This window comes from Melopsittacus undulatus, chromosome Z, assembly GCF_012275295.1.
Source record: "Melopsittacus undulatus isolate bMelUnd1 chromosome Z, bMelUnd1.mat.Z, whole genome shotgun sequence".
Lineage (NCBI taxonomy): Eukaryota > Metazoa > Chordata > Aves > Psittaciformes > Psittaculidae > Melopsittacus > Melopsittacus undulatus.
The window spans coordinates 101,972,127-101,989,421 of record NC_047557.1 but is presented as its reverse complement, the minus strand read 5'-3'; the positions used below and the strand labels follow the sequence as shown (position 1 = coordinate 101,989,421).

The 17,295-nt window shown below is 41.1% G+C and overlaps 1 protein-coding gene across 1 annotated transcript in view; it reads right to left on the bottom strand.

Moving 5' to 3' along the window:
- Nucleotides 1-17,295, bottom strand: part of NFAT5 (nuclear factor of activated T cells 5) — a 65,558-nt gene that overhangs the window by 41,182 nt on the left and 7,081 nt on the right. The window contains exon 2 of the mRNA XM_034073130.1: nucleotides 729-854. Within this exon, the coding sequence (XP_033929021.1) occupies nucleotides 729-854 (126 nt within the window). The remainder of the gene's footprint in view (nucleotides 1-728; nucleotides 855-17,295) is intronic.

Sequence of the window (17,295 nt, the reverse complement as noted above, 5' to 3'; positions counted from 1 at the left end):
CAGCACTAACACTAACCTAACTTTGTCCTTAAATCCTCACTTTTCTATGTTTAATGAAGATCAGTGACAGCATCTTTAGACTAAAGTCTGAAACATGACTGAGAGTAAGATAGAGATGAAGATAAAAAGGTCATGCCTCATTTTTATATGCTGTCAATTAGAAAAACTATCTGATTTTAACCTAACAGTTTATAAAAGTGCCATCCTGACATATATTCTGCTCTCACGTATTTGAGAATTTTGTAGTATGTGTGAATGGAGTTTAGATACTAAGCTTCCTCAGGCCTCTTAAAGGAAAACACAGCCTTTTTTCCTTCTATAGTCTGGCAAAAGCTTCATCACGCAAAATGTAATCTCCCATTCCATTTTTTATCCTAGCTAGAATTCGCTGGTTTAGTTGGTCGGCATTGTCCCTTAGTTCCAAGTAGTAATTTACTACCTCTGAAGTCAGAGAGCATTCTAGGAGTTAACAGGTCTGTGCTGCGTAATAACAGCACAAGTAACTTATTTCTTATGAAAATCAATATCTACACACATGAAATACAGCAAATTAAAACAGAATACCTGATAATTTAGACCACCCAGAGTAACTTAATACTAAGTTCTCCTAGAATGAACTCTGATACTTCTCCACATGCTCTTTTTCACAATTAAAACTTTGCCAGCACTGTTCATGTTGGCCAGAACGTTACCAACCTAAAAGTAATTGAATAAATGACAACACTTACCAGCAGCAACTACAGCTGGAGGCGGCGAACCTGCCTCGCCACCGCTTGTTTGGCTCATGGATGCTACAGATGTTTCTCTGGAAGGTGGTAACTGCAGCTCCTTTGGGAGAAGGTCATAGACAGATTCTGTTGAACAAAAAGGATTTAATCAAAATGTTATTCATGTTCTGCATGGGAAAAGAAATAACATTTTTGCCTAAGATATGAACAATAATCCAGCCTTTGAAAAGGTCACATTAAGCACTTGGAAATCTCAACATCATGGAGTAAAGTTATGTCAGAAAACAAACCAACCACAAAAATGTTAAGATGCACATTCTCAAGACTGAAACAAAAGGACACAATCTTGTTCAAACAAAGAAATAATTCATGAACCTCCACAGAAACAGCCCTCATTTAGAATGAAGGGGTTGACAGCATGTACATGAGAATCAAAGACAAACCCATTCTCAGAGCAAGCTGTGCAACTTCCAAAGAAAGAGATTAATTTAGTACCATCATCCACAGAACACCCTATGCTCTTCCCATGTATTAAGTGCCAATTCTTGTTACGTAAGATACTTCACTTCTATTTATCTGCAACATTTCTTTTTCATAGAATCCTAGAATAGTTAGGGTTGGAAAGGACCTTAAGATCATCCACTTCCAACCCCCCTGCTATGAGCAGGGACACCTCACACCAAACCAGGTCACCTAAGGCTCTGTCCAGGCTGGCCTAGAACACCACCAGGGATGGGGCATTCACAACCTCCCTGGGAAACCCATTCCAGTGTCTCAGCACCCTCACAGTAAAGAGCTTCCTCCTTATATCCAATCTAAACTTCCCCTGTTTCAGTTTGAACCCACTACCCCTTGTCCTATCACTACAGTCCCTAATGAATAGTCCCTCACCAGCATCCCTGTAGGCCCTCTTCAGATACTGGAAGCTGCTCTGAGGTCTCCACTCAGCCTTCTCTTCTCCAGGCTGCACAGCCCCAACCTTCTCAGCCTGTCTCCATACAGGAGCTGCTCCAGTCCTAAGTTCCCTGAAGTTTTGCTTCAAACTTCCTGTAAACTCACACAGATGTTCCACAGAAAGGTGTCTCCACCAACAAAATGGCTCATCCCAGTCCACTTTACAGACAAAGCCCCATGATACAGCTCTGGCAGATCCCATGCAGCAGTAGAACATCCAAGACATTCTTTTTGTGATTTCTGTTGTGAAATTATCACAGGATCACTGAGTGATCCAAACAGCTTCACTCAGGCACAAGCACATAGCTATGTGTGCATTTTCCACTGGATACACCAAAGATGCCCTGTTTCAAACCCCCAGTCCAGGGATGTAAATAACCTTGAACATCGACTCATAGGATGGTCTGGGTTATAAGGGACCTTAAAGATCAAACAGTTCCAACCCCCTTGCTATGGGCAGGGACAGCTATAAATGAAAGGCCATAAACTGAATATAGCTATAAACAGCTATAGATGAACAGCTATAAACTGGATCAGCTATTACATGCCACAAAACTTTACGAAATTCATTTCTATGTATTTAGGTGCCTGAGACACATATGAAACTATCAGTGTGTACTTTTAAAGGGTATTTTCCCTCCTATGAAGCAACAATTATACTCAACACTGAAGAAAAATATATTTGTGCAGCAATTCTGTAAAAATTAGAACTCCAACAGAGCTGTTCATCAAAGAGCTTCAGCTGCATCAGACCCCATAAAAATTAAATATATTCTAGACAAATGCACAGGTATATACACACCCAGCAAAATATCACTGTATTAAAACCACAACCCATACCAAATGCTGCCTATGCAACAAACCAGAACAGTTACTGTACTGGGTAAGAGTGCAAACTCTCCCACCACCAACTGGTGGAGCATACAAAGAGCCAAAAAACCATAATGCCGTTTACAGGATACTACTTGTCTGCTATGTACATCACAAGCTGCTACCAGGAATGGCTGTGAACTGGTTTAAAAGTGGTTGAGTAAAGGTATGGTCACAATGACACTTCTCATTTTATACTTCATTTACTTTTCTCAAAAAAGGTTAGTTCTTTTTTAGTGTCAACATACTACATTTTACTAAGCAGCATTGTGTACTGTCTGTGTGTATGACAACCTCCACAGTCTAAATATATTCTAAATTATAGCTGTATTAAAGGTGAATTTTAACTTTATATATTACAATTTTTACTTAAGTTGCATGTGTATACAGACTTGAATATGATTCAAAAAATAAAACCCAAACTAAACTGCATTTTGAACTGCTACTAGTCAAATACCATTTCTTTATGTCCACAGTGGGGGAAGAAAGGAGGCTCCAAAGCCACAATTTGTCGATTTTAAGATGAGAATGGTGTGCAAAAAGTACAAGGAAAAAATCCATTAACTAAATAATCAGAATTTATACTGCTGTTTGAACAAGAATGTCTGAGGAAGGTGAAGGAAACAGATAATTTATTTTCATTGTATTGAATGTACTTCTGCCAATGAACCCCAAGCGCTTGGAAAGGAAACATGCAATAGGTGAATAAGCAGAACACTGAAAGATCAGCTGAGATCAACTCTGCCATGGTTAAAAACCCCCTGAAAATACAGCAATCAACTTCTGGATGGACCATCCGCTGCAGAAGAGGAGGGAGTCTGTGCACCATCTGGCTTGCAGAAAGGAGCACAACTGTTCTAATAACATTTAAGACTCTATGCAGTTGTATTTGAAACTTTAACAACAGGGAAGTAAGTGGAAGGTGCAGAAATGTTAAGCCAAGAAGCTCAGTGACTACTTCGAACAGCCACTTTCATGCAGTTTCAGCACTGTACAGGCAGTACAATTTTTCAACAGGTGTCACTGTAAATTGAAATCTGGTTTAATAGATGGAATCATTAGAGTGGGAACCCTGTCTCTTCATCAGGGATCATTGTGATAGGACAATAGGTAATGGTTCAAACTTAAACAGGGGAAGTTTAGATTGGATGTAAGGAAGAAGTTCTTCACTGTGAGGGTGGTGAGGTACTGGAATGGGTTGCTTATGGAAGCAGTAAATGCCCCATTCCTGACAGTGTTGAAGATGAGGCTGGATAGAGCCTTGGGATACAAGGCTCAGTGTGAAGTGTCCCTGCCCATGGCAGCAGCTGTTGAACTAGATTATAAAGTCCTTTCCAACCTTAGCTATTCTATGATCCCATTACCACACTTTCTGACTGCTTCTGGGGATTATCAGTCTCAGTTCTTTTTCTTTCATAAGCTGTGAAGCCAGTCCTGATGCACAAAGACCAGGGAAGTTATATGAAAGAATGAAACATGTGTCTGCACCTTGCTGAAAACAAGCCTGACTCACACTCCCAAACCGCTCACATTCTGCAGCCCTGAAGCACAGTCAGGGCTGCATATTTGCACATGTTCATTATTTGACATTCTGGATTCTGAGAAAGCTTCTGTAAACCACAAAATCCCAAGCAGCTTCAGAGAAAACGTTTACTTGTTTCCACACTGAATGGCTCCTGTAAGCTCGGCCTCTAGCCTCAATATGTCAAGAAATACACCAAATAAAGTGTGGCATTTGGAAACCATAAGATGTGTGTGGTCCTCCTTTCTTCTGAACTGCAAGTTTTCTTCAAGATGAGTATCTTAATTCAAGAGACTAAAGAATGGAAGGTTCAGATTTTGTCCCACTTACAAAAAGCACAAATATGAGCTGAAGAAAAATATAGTTATGACAAGAGAGGGAACTTCCCTACTTGACATCACTGCACCTTGAACCATAACTGCCCCTACAGCCAGAAGTTCATACAACAGCTCCAGACAGCAACCCCTTGTAAATCAGCAGCAGCGTTTATTCTGGGTGGCACTGGTGCTACAGGCCTTTCGGTCTACAGGTCTATGCTTAGTGCACTGGATTATTAGGAAGTCTCACTTCAGCAGTTCTCTGAAGCATCTGAAATTGCTTGGGTATCTTTAAGAAAGCTCACTGCAATAAACCTGACATCAGACTTCAAATGAAACTTTTGTGTTTTCACCTAAACACAGGCCAATGTTTATGTATGCTGTACTATAAATAGCATTAAAGCAAAAACTGACAAATTCCAGAAAGACTAGAGTTGTGGCAAGGAAACTAAGTCTTCCCCAGAGGATACAGTTTCCCTCCACACCGGATGCTGTATTTAAATAGCTAAAGCTCCTATTGATCAGCTTACCTCCATCACCATGTTTTACACTAGTGTGCACGCATGAACACTAAGTATATGAAACTATCCGCTACAATTTTATGGTTATTCTTGTGGAAAACACCCACAAAAAAAGATGTATGTAAATGCAGCATTACATTTAAAGCAAAAGGAAAAATACAGCATCATTACATATTTATACTTAATTAACAAGAAAAAAACATATAGACAAAATCCTGGTTTTAGCAGGAGTGTTTTTAGCACTGTGCTGAAGCAACAACTGAAATTTCATTCACTGACAGCAAGGGGTGTCTTGTAACTTACTGCTCATTTCAAATCCTCTTGACAAATATGGTAGTTGACCTCAAGATTCTGCGTTATTTTTTCTAGTAGTAGCTCCATTTATATCCAGCATCTCCTCTAAACACATTTTTCTTCCACCATACATGTTCCAGAAAGGAACATGCGTTTCAGGATATATAAAATATATATATTATATGTTTTTCAGGATATATAAATTTAAACAGTTTAAACAGTTTAAACACACAATATAACAAGCTACTAATGATCAGCTGAGTCACACAAACTCATTTCCACATATAAACCTTTACCTGCATTCATGTAATAAGTTAGTACACACCTTATTTATAATGAACTCCCAAATCTCACACCTTCCCTCAAAATACCTCAACTAAGCTAACTAGATGAGCCCAGGCTTTTGAAATCAAGGACATGTGGGGAGAGGCAGATTTACAGCAAGTGTCAAATTTCTTCAACTGCCCTTTATCCGATTATCCTATCCTTATAACCTCTTATCTGAGATCAGCTGCTTGTAACTTTGATCTTCCTGCCAGTTACACTGACACTTCAGAAAGCTGCATTTCACATGGCTATACTGAGCAGAACAATTAGGTCAATAACCAAAAATGACAAATTTCAGTAGGGGAAGGTAAGTTTTTGTCAGTGTATTGCTTGAAACAAAGCGTTCAGAATTTAAATATTAATTAAAAATAGTTAAGCAATGTTATACCAGACTTGCTTGGGTTTTGCAGCACATCAGAAACAGTGCACCCAAATCAAATAATCAGCATTCCAGCACACCTAGCTATCAATGGGAATGAAGCCACCATCTTGGCTGAGGTTAAAAGTATCCCCACCACTCTTCCCAAAGTGCTGCAAGAGCAGCAACAAAACCTGAAGATACAAAAAGGATATACAGCACTCCTAGAAGGTATGTTCACCTCATTTAAACTGCTGCACACAGCTGAAATCAGATCATTTTAAACTGAAAGAACTGAGCAGAAGCTATCTGTGAAAAGGCTGGATGCATCACCACCCATCAGCACAAACACATCTCCTTGGGTCAACACATATCTGGATCAGTCCCAACAGTTGGTGACAGGAGCTGTGTCTTTGAGGAGGAGTCAGGAGAGGCCTCAGAATGATGCAGGCAAAATAACCCACAGAAGGTAAGAAACGGAGGGTGAAGCTGATCTTGATCTCAGTGGGTTCAAACTTAAACAGGGAACATTTAGGTTGGATGTAAGGAAGGAGTTCTTCCTTTGAGGGTGCTGAGGCGCTGGCACAGGGTGCCCAGAGCAGCTGTGGCTGCCCCATCCCTGGCAGTGTTCAGGGGCTTGGAGCAGCTGCTCCAGTGGAAGGTGTCCCTACCCATGTCCGGGATTGGAACTGGATGAGCTTTAAGGTCCCTTCAAACCCAAACCAGTCTGGGATTCTGTGATTGCATGAATGCTGGTGGATCACAATGACAAGCTCACATCTGTAAGCACTCCTTCTCTTCCTATTTGATTCTATTCACCTCACTGCACAAAGACCTTTGCCCCTTTTGTAGGAATCTTTTCAGATTACACCAAAATCTAAGTACTCCAGCTTTCCCCCATCACCACCAACAGAAAATGCTACACTGAAACTTTTAAACCATTCTCATCACCACAGTATCAAAGGACCTTTCAGAAACACACCATGCCTTGTGACCAGCAACATTAGATGCTTCCTTGTAAATAAGAAACTGTGATTCTGTTTAAACTCTATTCTTGGGAACATAGCAGTTAAGCCTATGGGAGCAAAGGGACCACAACACAACTGCTTCCTGCCTAGGAGTGCTAAGACAACTCTCAGATTCTGTGAGAAGTCACCAGCTTTGGACACATCCCAAAGAAAGCCCCACTTTTTCCAAAACATGTATTCCCACCATGGAGAGGGCTCTCCCTTGTAACGCAAAATAGGAATTCTCATTTTAGAATGACCTTTTATGGTCACAACAGAAACCACTTCAAGTGGAAGGTCTCTTGTTAAATAATGTAAGTTTAACACTGAAACAGAAATAGATGCTGTCACTTCAAGAGGACAGAAGGCAGAAGAGGAAAGAGAAGCAGTTTCCCCAAAAGAGCTGATGGAAGTAGTTGCAAATAATCAGTTCAGCTGTAATGCAGCAAACTAAGTACACGTGGATTCAGTATTCTATCACATGCAGCCCTTGCAAGACTTTTCTACAGCTACTCACCTTTAATGAATCCTGACTGACTTTTCCATTGCAGCTACACAGAAATTTCAGCTATACAGATTAAGAACTGCAATTTCTAGTAATTTAGTGTCTCATTAACTTGCACTGTGCTAGGACTAGTGCATGATGCTACCCAAGGACTTGTCTGTCCTCACACTTTCATGAGGCTTTCTTAGCCTATCGCAAATTTAATTGAGATCCTTCTGTTTGGTTGACCAAAGAGCATCTTCTTATAACTCAGCACTTGGTGCACAGAAGATACATTAAACAGCAGACAATACCCATTTTCAACGTTCAAAAGCAACAGCAGGCTCACCCATGATGAATGCCAGCATCCTCATTTTACCATGAGCGCCTTAAACATTGTGGAATGGGCTTATATAGACCAATGATTTCCTTGCGCTTTGCTCTTTTGTACCAGGAGCAAGGCCAGGCTACCCTGAACTTCCACACATGGAAGCCAAGTTATGAATGTGATGCAGAACTTTGCCCTGACCTGCTAGCAAATGAGGTCATAACAAACATGGAGGGAGACCGATATCACCATCTGGAAAGGTCATCTTCTCCAGATTGCTACAGGTGCAGAGAATCCTGCTACAGAACCAAGAGAGCAATATGCAGTACAACAGCCATTTCTGCTTTTTAGGCTGTCCTGGTTTGAGCCATAACAGTCATTTTTCTCCTCCTTGGTAGCTGGTGCAGTCTGTGTTTTGACTTTCGGGCTGGGAACGGTTGCTGATAGCAAGTATGTTCTGAGTTACTGCTCAAATGTGTGGTCTGTCCAAGGCCTTTTCTGAGCTCATGCTCTGCCAGGGAGGAGGGGAGGCCAGGAGGAAGCAGAGACAGGACACCTGACCCAGGCTGGCCAAAGAGGTATTCCATACCATAGCACGTCATACCCAGGATGTAACGGAGAGTTACCCAGAAGGGCTGGAGCTCTGGGGGGATGGAGGAGGTATCGGTCGGTGCTCAGTCGGGCAGGGTGGGGTGAGTTATGGGTCGGTGGCTGGTGAGGTGTTGTATTCTCTTCACTTGTTATTGGCTTTATCATTATTATTTGTAGTAGTAGTAGCAGTAGTGATTTATGTTGTGCCTTAGCTATTAAACTGTGCTTGTCTCAACGTGTGGGGGCTACATTCTTTGGATTCTCCTTCCTAACTCTCCGGGAGTCAGAGGAGCAAGGGGGGGAGTGAGTGCACAAGCTGTGCGGATTTGGTTTAAACCACAACATAGGCATGCAATTCCCCCTATACCCTCCTGTTTTGGGGAGGTTCCAATAATCAATTTCAGTGGAATAACCAGTTAAACTTGAAATAGTGGGGGAAAGTTAGCAGGTTATTTTTGACAACACATAGCTAAGAACACAAAAAAAGGAACCCAAGAAAGAAGTATTGCTTCTGCCTTTGCATTAAGACATTCTTCTACTGCAAGTAATGGCCTCTAAATCAATTTCTTATCATTATGTGAAAAAAAATCCCATTTTTTGCTGAAGTTTCCCTCTTAACAACAAAGATGTCAGACATCATTTAACTTTGCTACAGCTACAGCTCCTACCTCCATTCCAACTCTCCTTGCTCTCCCACAGGCCACCCATCTGTCTGCCTTTTCCACCATGGGGATCTGTTCCTGTGACTTCATCCCCTCTAACGCTGGGGGATCCTTAAGCAGCACTCCTTTTATCCCCAGCCCTAGGCTAAATGGTAATGAACACCTTTCTACTCTAAAGGCAATATGTGGGAGAGCACAATCAATAAATGGGTGACAATGAAAACCAGCCAAACTGTCTGCAACAGAGGCAGAGACATTTTCCACTTGTTGTTGGTGGCTTTTGCCTTTAAGGGTAGGTACATCCTGGAAATAGTTCACCACTTCCATGACCTCCTGGAGAACAGCAAAGTTAATCCCTGTCTTTTAATAAGCCCTCTGCACTGGACGCTGTGCATTTGATCCCCACTGATACCCATCTCAACATGTTTTAATACCCGTACAGATTTGGCTGCTTCTTCCAAGGCCATTTCCTTGCTGCAGCACATGACAGTCATACCAGAGATTAAGAAAAAACCTTGGTGTATTCTTCTAATCAGCTGGCAGCATCTAAGCAGAAATCTCTTCTAATGATGTACTCTAAGCTGATCAAAAAAACAACCAAGCAAGCAGGCAAAGAGAGTTGTTTATATGGAATGAAGATTAAAAATCAATTAGAAATACATGAACCTTCAAGTAGCCTCTCCTACACAGGAGGTAGGTGAGGAAAGTAGAGCACACATGTTCAGCAAATTAAAAAGAAACTCTATAAAAGAAAAAATAATGATGCTCATATTTCACCACATCCCCAGCTAAGCACACAAATCAGGTTCAGAGTACTCATACACACACATATACAGACTCTGTAATGCCAACCAGTTTATGTAAAGACATAGTCTGGGGCTAAACCTATATTGCCAAAGTTCCAAATGTCAGCTAAGGGCCTAACTGTCACCCCTCACTCGAAAGGTAGCTGCATTTCAATAGAACTGAATGTGCAGCTGTGTATCTTTCAGAAACTTCTGTGGGCAAGAGATGCTAAAACCAAAATCTATTCTCCACCTGAAAAATTCAGTCCTCTGAATCTGTCAGAAGACCCTGAAGTTGGTTTGTTTAACTTCAAGTTCTGCTCTACTCAGAAGTCCGGTATCTACAACAAACAATACAGTTTCATGGTCAAGTTGATTGTATGCCACTGATTCCACCACCACAGCTTAGTTCACAAAGAGTTTTTTAAAGAAGGATAGTGTTACATCAGCTCTAAATATTCAACATCTAATGAAAGCTTTGCTTTGTTGCTAAATGTTAGTGTCATGTGACCCATGTGGATTTTTCTGTAAGCAAAAGATTGGTGAGGGAATACTCTGAAGGAACTACTTTGCCTGGCAGGAAGAACCCCTAAGGTGGCTGATGAGCCTCTTTGGTTCTCAGCCCTCCCCATGGCTCCCTCCATACACTCACCAAAGACAAGGTTATTGGAGCACAGAGAACAGAGGATATGTTTCAGAAAACTTAGGCCACCCTTAAGTATAACAGATATTGGAATCAACAGAGATAGTCCATCCTTCATGGCACAGTGGCTGCTCTCTCTTCATTTAGGGTAAATGGGGAGAAGCAACATCAGGATACATTGGACTAAATTCTGCAGTGAAAACAGAGACATAAATAGACAAAAATATATAGAAAATACAGCTGGTCTCAAAGTTAACAAGACAAAACATTACTACAGCTACACTGAGAATGCATACCTATACCTTTGTGCAAATGAAACAATTTGTACATAGCCTGTAGAATACTTTGTTTCCCCATAAGATGGCATGCCAGGACTGGTATGATGAACCAAAAAGGGACTGTACAGACAGGAAGCCAAAGCAGGATAAGCAGGACCCAGTAAGAAGCTCAACAGAGGAAGCTTTGAGAATTGAGAAAGGCAACTAGTAGACTGAGAAACAGACAAGTGTATAAAACCAGAACAGAAACAGCCTGAGACAGGCACAGTCCAGGTAAATCTGTGACCACTAAAGTACTTTCCACTCCAGCATGGTGTTTGTGTTGCTGTTAGGAGTTTGGGTTGGTGCAGGTTTTTTCCCCCCTTTTTTTTTTAGTTTGGTTGTATTATTCAAGTACTCCACCGGAGATCCAAACTTCCACTTGCATAAGTGAGAATCACCACAACTGCAGGCAACTGCAGCTCTGCTCGAGGTACAGCAGAGATTTCATATTATGAAGTTACAAAAAAGATTTGGAAGAAGAGTAGACAAAGAGTAAATCAGCTTTTGTTCTGTATCTGTGAAAAGAGGATTTATGATACATTACAGACTATCACAGCTTCTGTACTGCCTAACATCTTTACAGCTGTAGATTTAACACAGGCTTGCTTAGCAGTAGTGAAAAAGAAGCAAACAGCCCTGAAGGCAGGTTTAAGTTTAGTACCGAGCAACAAGAAAAGACCCTACTTGAGCATACATAAGAACAGACAAAAAGCAGCAACTATTCAAAGAATCATAGAATCATTTGGGTTGGGGAAGACCTTTAAAATCATTGAGTCCACCCATAAACCCAACTCCGCCAAGCCCCACTACACCATAAAGATACTTGTTGCATAACTGCATGTCAAAAAAAGTCAAAGAGCAAGAAAAATACTATAGTTCATACAATCACACAACAGTCAGACGATGGATGCTCAGCAAAAGACTACTTTATAGTCTTGAGGCAAACACCTTCAAACATTTTACAAAGTTGTCAGCCTTATTACTGGTATTTTTGCCAATGCAGAAACTGAGTTGCAAGAAGAACATAACTTCCCAGGCTCCCCTGCCAGCTAGCAGCAGCACCCAAACTGATCTCATCCAGTGATCAATCTGCTATGTAACGCTTACTAAAACAATGTCTTTATTTTGTGTCTTCAAGTATATCTCTGAATAATGTAGTTAAACATAAGACTCTGTTCGAATCAACAATGTGCCTAAAATATGTAAAGACTTCTGCTCCTGTAGACATTAAGGTATTCTGAACAAGCTCTCCAGCAGTACCCAGAACACTATTTTTCACACATCTCTCAAATGAAGGTGTGAAGACACTCGGCATGCTTCCTGACATTGTACTGGTATTTTCATTTCAGCAGCACATCTAAGGAGAGGCCAGTGGAAACAGCTAGAGAGTTCTATTCCCTCCCTCTTATCTGCCACATTATATTCAGAGCATCTGTAGATGGTAAAGCAGTAAAGGACTGGAAGCAAGTCTTCTCACCAGTGCTCCTGTTATTATCAGTGCTGGCAGAATTATATTGCTGCTACAGCAACAGTGGCAGGTTTTCAAAGAAACTGCAGTGTATACAAGGATGTTTTACACAGCCAAACAGAAAATCTTCCTTCCAGTTCCCTCTGGCTTCAGACAAAAGCAGCAAACCCTAAACCAACACAACTCATAAGCACATAGGGAAAAGTTTACAGCAGTGCAGCTCCACTTTGTAGGATCAGCAGAGGATCCAAGCAGTCCATGCTGATCATCTAGAACCAAACACTGTAAAATCCAAATACTGCCTGCAAATGCTGCTACTGAAATGCACATTATAGTGTGTTAACAAAGAGAGAGAAGAGCTTCCTGGAAGACAGACCTTCTATTTTAAGAAAGATGAGCAGTAATTATTATTAACCAATGTCATTAAAATTTTATCACAGCTGTAATATCATTATTTTTTGTACTTAAAAATGAAACTCAAATATTTTTTCTTGCCTTTTTTTTAAAGCACAAGTATGAGTACCAAAAATTGCTAATATTAAGGAGGTAATTTTGCAAGCAATTCACAACCGAACAAAACCAACTACTGCAGTATTCCACTCACCTTCAGAAAAGCTGTTAATATTCAGAATTCTGAACAGCAGGATAGGGTTGAGAAATTAACCCTTTTAAAGCTTAATTTCAACAACTGACTATTCTCTTTATAGCATCCATCCAAATATCAAATAAAGCTTTCCTAGCTGTGTTTCAGTCGTCCCCATTCACAGCTCAAAGAGTACTTTTCTAAATGTAGACAGGCAGTATAAATCCTGTGTCTTGTTTGCATGCAATTTTACACACCTCCAAAAGACAGAACATCATTATCTAGTAATTGCCACTTCAAGAAATGGATCAGTAATGACATACTGAAGAGTACTGCACACACATGCACACTACAGGGTACCGCTCCGATGCAGTTCAACACTTCAGCAACACCTCTGAAAGCCTCTAATCACATATAAGGAGCACCATTTAAAGACATTTCTCTCAAACAACCCAAAATGGTAGCAGAAATAAAAATACGGGGGTGCGGGTGGAAATCAATCCATTCACAATGACGTAAGAATTAAAAACAGTATATCTGATGCTGCTGTATTTTAATCTGATAGCATGCAGGAAGCTGAGCTAAGCTTATGTTTGGGAAGAATCCAAATACGACAGGTATAAAAATTCAATTAAGGAATTCAAATCACCTCATTTTCCCATGCAACACTCTTGGATACAGATGTTGTAACAACGGCATTTTGTTATTTATGATTCTATACTACAATGGATTTTAAGGAGAGTTGGTTTTCTTCCCAACTTCACACTGGCTCCACAAAGACTTAATTTCTCAAATGTTCAAAGAAACCCAAATACAGTATGACCAAGGAGTACCATTATTAGCTATTTATCAACCATGTTAAAACATCAGGATTGTTTTCAGAACCAAAGTTCACCAGAAACAGTTATGCTCATTCCTTAGGTGCAAGCACCATCCAAGTTTGGAGGCACAGAGGAGTCCACCCAACCCTCAGTTTACAAATGCCTTGAAATTACTTTTCTCAGCCCTTTCAGGTCTGCACATTTCCCTCCCCCCTCCCCCCCAGTGTTATTTTTGCCATCTCTCACATTTGCTGTAAAACACGAAATGCGACAGCAGCAATGAAAAATACATGCACCTTTTTCACCTGATACCACATTACCTAACCTGAAGCACAAAAACATACAGGTGTTCAGATTTCCAATACACTGCAACCATCTCTTGGAGTCAGGATTTTATTATAGAACTGGGTGTAGAGGCTATGTTCATGAGACACACATGTCCTAGCATGAGCTCTAGCATCTTGAGGTTGCTAACCATCCTCACACCTCCTTTCTTTAGTAAGATACTGACATTAAAAGGTATTTTGTCATCCCCCAAACTGAGAAATATTTATACTTCCTACCAGCATTTTGGTTTCTACTGGTATTTCAATTACTATATTTGATGATAAACACAATTTCTAAAACCAAACACGATGTTTAACAAACAGTAATCCTCACCACAGTTAAAAGAAAGCACTGCTTAAGGCCTGATGTCTGTAACACCACTTCTAATAAACTGATTAATAAGGCACATAAAAGAAGTGTTGTGTCCAAGTGATGGAGCCCAAGACTTTTGAATCTCACCAACTTCTCTTGCTCATACTGCAAGATCCCAGATTAGGAGGTGAAACTGCATCAATGTAAAGAACACTGATGAAAGACATCCTGCATGTTTCACACACATTTTGTCCAGTCACAAGGCATCTCAGAGCATGGCACACAAGTCCCAGATTAACTGCTCAGTTTTCTGTCACATTTAGTACTACAGCAGCTATTATAGCAGAATAGAAGTGTTACGGACAGCATTTGTTCAAAGTAAGCTTTTATCAAGCCCAAGGTGCTACAGTTTCACCTCAGGCTCTGCATCTAGAAGCCCTATGTTCTTTCCAACAAGCAGTGCTGTTGATACGCACCAAGGCTCCCTTAGGCTGCAGATAAAGAGAGATGCAACTGATGAGGTGCATGCTGTTTAACATCTTTGTCAGAGACATGGCCAGTGGTGTCGAGCACTCACAGCAAATTTACTGACAACACCATACAGAGCTGTATGGTGCAGTCAACACGCTGGAAGGAAAGGGATGGGATACAGAGGGATCTGGACAGGCTGGAGATGTGGAACCACGTGAGCCTCATGGACTTAAACAAAGCCAAGTACAAGATCCTGCACCTGAGTCAGGGCAATCCCAAGCACAACTACAGGCTAGGTGGAGAATGGATTGACAGCAGCCCTACTGCAGGCTAACTCCCTAGTTTACAAGTTTCCATAGATTTATCCTCTACAAATCTAACAGCTTCTTGAACCATTTATCCTTTTACCCCTCAAAGCATTTTTCAACTGTTTCCACAACTAAGTGGTGTACAGAAGAAAAGGAAAAACAAAAAAAAGTTGTCCTGGGTTCAGCTGTAATAGTTATTTTCTCCTTTTTAATAGCTGGTGCAGTTCTGAGTTTTCTACTTTAGCCTGAGAACAACACTGATAACATACCAGTGTCTTACTTGTTGCTCAGTAATGCTTACTCCAATCAAGGGCTTTTCAGTCTCATGCTCTGCCAGTGAGGAGGGGCACGGGAAGCCAGGAGGAAGCGGAGACAGGACACCTGACCCAAACTGGCCAAAGGGGTATTCCATACCACAGGACATCATGCCCAGTACAGAAACTGGGGGGAGTTACCCAGAAGGCCCAGATTGCTACTTGGGTCAGGCTGGGTATTGGTTCACAGGTGGTGAGCGGTTGTATAGTGCATCACTTGCACTTATTGTTTTATTTTCCTTTTCCTGTTTTCATTTTGTATTCTTTCCCCATGTTATTTCCCTTATGATTATTATTATTATTGATGGTAGTGGCTTTGTGTTATACCCTAGTTACTGGACTGCTCCTACTTCAATTTGTGGGATTTACTTCTTTCAGTTCTTCCCATCCTTCTGGGAGCAGGAGGGGAAACATGGGGGGAGTGAGAAAGCAGCTGTGCAGGTCTGAGTTACCAGCTGGGCTTAAACCACAACATCATCTTTTGTTTTAAATTGCTGCTTAGTTTGAATTGCTTGTACTGTGCTGTACAATTCCTGACTTTCATACTCCTCTCTCCCTCATTTAAATCTTCTTCAGTTTGGTATCTCCAGCTAAAACATGCAAGACCTTGTCTATGTTAAACCTTGACACCCATTCAAGGAAAGACAGTGTAACAGAAAGCAAGTCCTCTGAGGGTTAGAGTTCACCAGGATAAACCGCAAGCATGCAGATGATTACATCTGGATAGATACAGCCTACCTCCTACAGAGGATTCTGGCATTCCCTAAAACTATCCCACCCTGCTCCCCTAGAAACTGAGCTATTATAGGCTGCTATGACCAGCTTCTCATAAGTCATATGCTGTTTAACTTAAGAAGATCTCTTCAGCCTGATTAAGTTGTCTTTTCTTACTGTCCTTCTAAGGGAGGGAAAAAACTGTACTCAGTTTCTTCAACAAGAAAACTAGTGACCCACTATATGAAGTGTTTGTTGCAAACACCCAGGGTACTTCAGCTGTCTTTCCTCTATACCTAAAAGCTGAAGTAAAGCCTGTAGATCAGGTGCAGAATGGTAGTAATCCTCCTAAATGAATTCTTTTGCTATTGTATTAATGTATTGAAATACCTGCACAGCAAGGGGTACTTTAATCCCTTCCTTGCTACCACACCTCCAAAAGAACCTTTTCTACATAAATGGCAGCAAATAACTGAATTATGGAAGCTTAAAGTGAATCCTTTCAGACAACAAAATACGAAACTTTTTTTTTCTTCCCATTCGATTAAAAAGCGACTCCATTCCAGGGGTGGTTCAAGTTTCAAGGCAAGACTGAAGGCCCTGTCTAGAATTCAGACGCCCTAAAAGAAGAACAAAGTAAGATTTACTTGCAAATGGTATCTGCACACAGGCTAAGGAAGGAGACTGATTACATTCAAATATACTCACAGACAAAAGATCAAGTTCTTCATCACTTATCACTACTTATTATGGGTTCAAACTTAAACGGGGGTTGAATGAGGGTGGTGTGGCATTCACCTTTACTGTCAAGGTGGTGAAGCACTGGCACAGGCTGTCCAGAGAAGCTGTGGCTGCCCCATCCAAGGCAATGTTTAAGGCCAATTTGGACAGAGCCTTGGGAAACATGGTCTAGCATGAAGCGTCCCTGCCCGTGGTGGGGGGGTGGAACTAGATGATCTTAAGGTCCTTTCTAACCCTAACTGTTCTATGATTCTAACAAATGCAGAGAGGAGTTTAAAACAGTTAGAACCTGTTGAGTATGCCTGGAGCACCAGCCTTGATAGTTAAACGTGTACACACATACACACAAAGGAACCTCACTGCAAAGGCAGATGTACTGGCTGAACTGTGAAACACACGTTAATAGTGGTACTCAACGTTACTCAAACGTGTAGGTGTGCAGTCCTGCTTGACAAGAACTCCGCTACCGCCTGCAGCTCAGGAGAAGCTGCTGCCATCAACACTCTCCCAGGAGAAGAACACAGG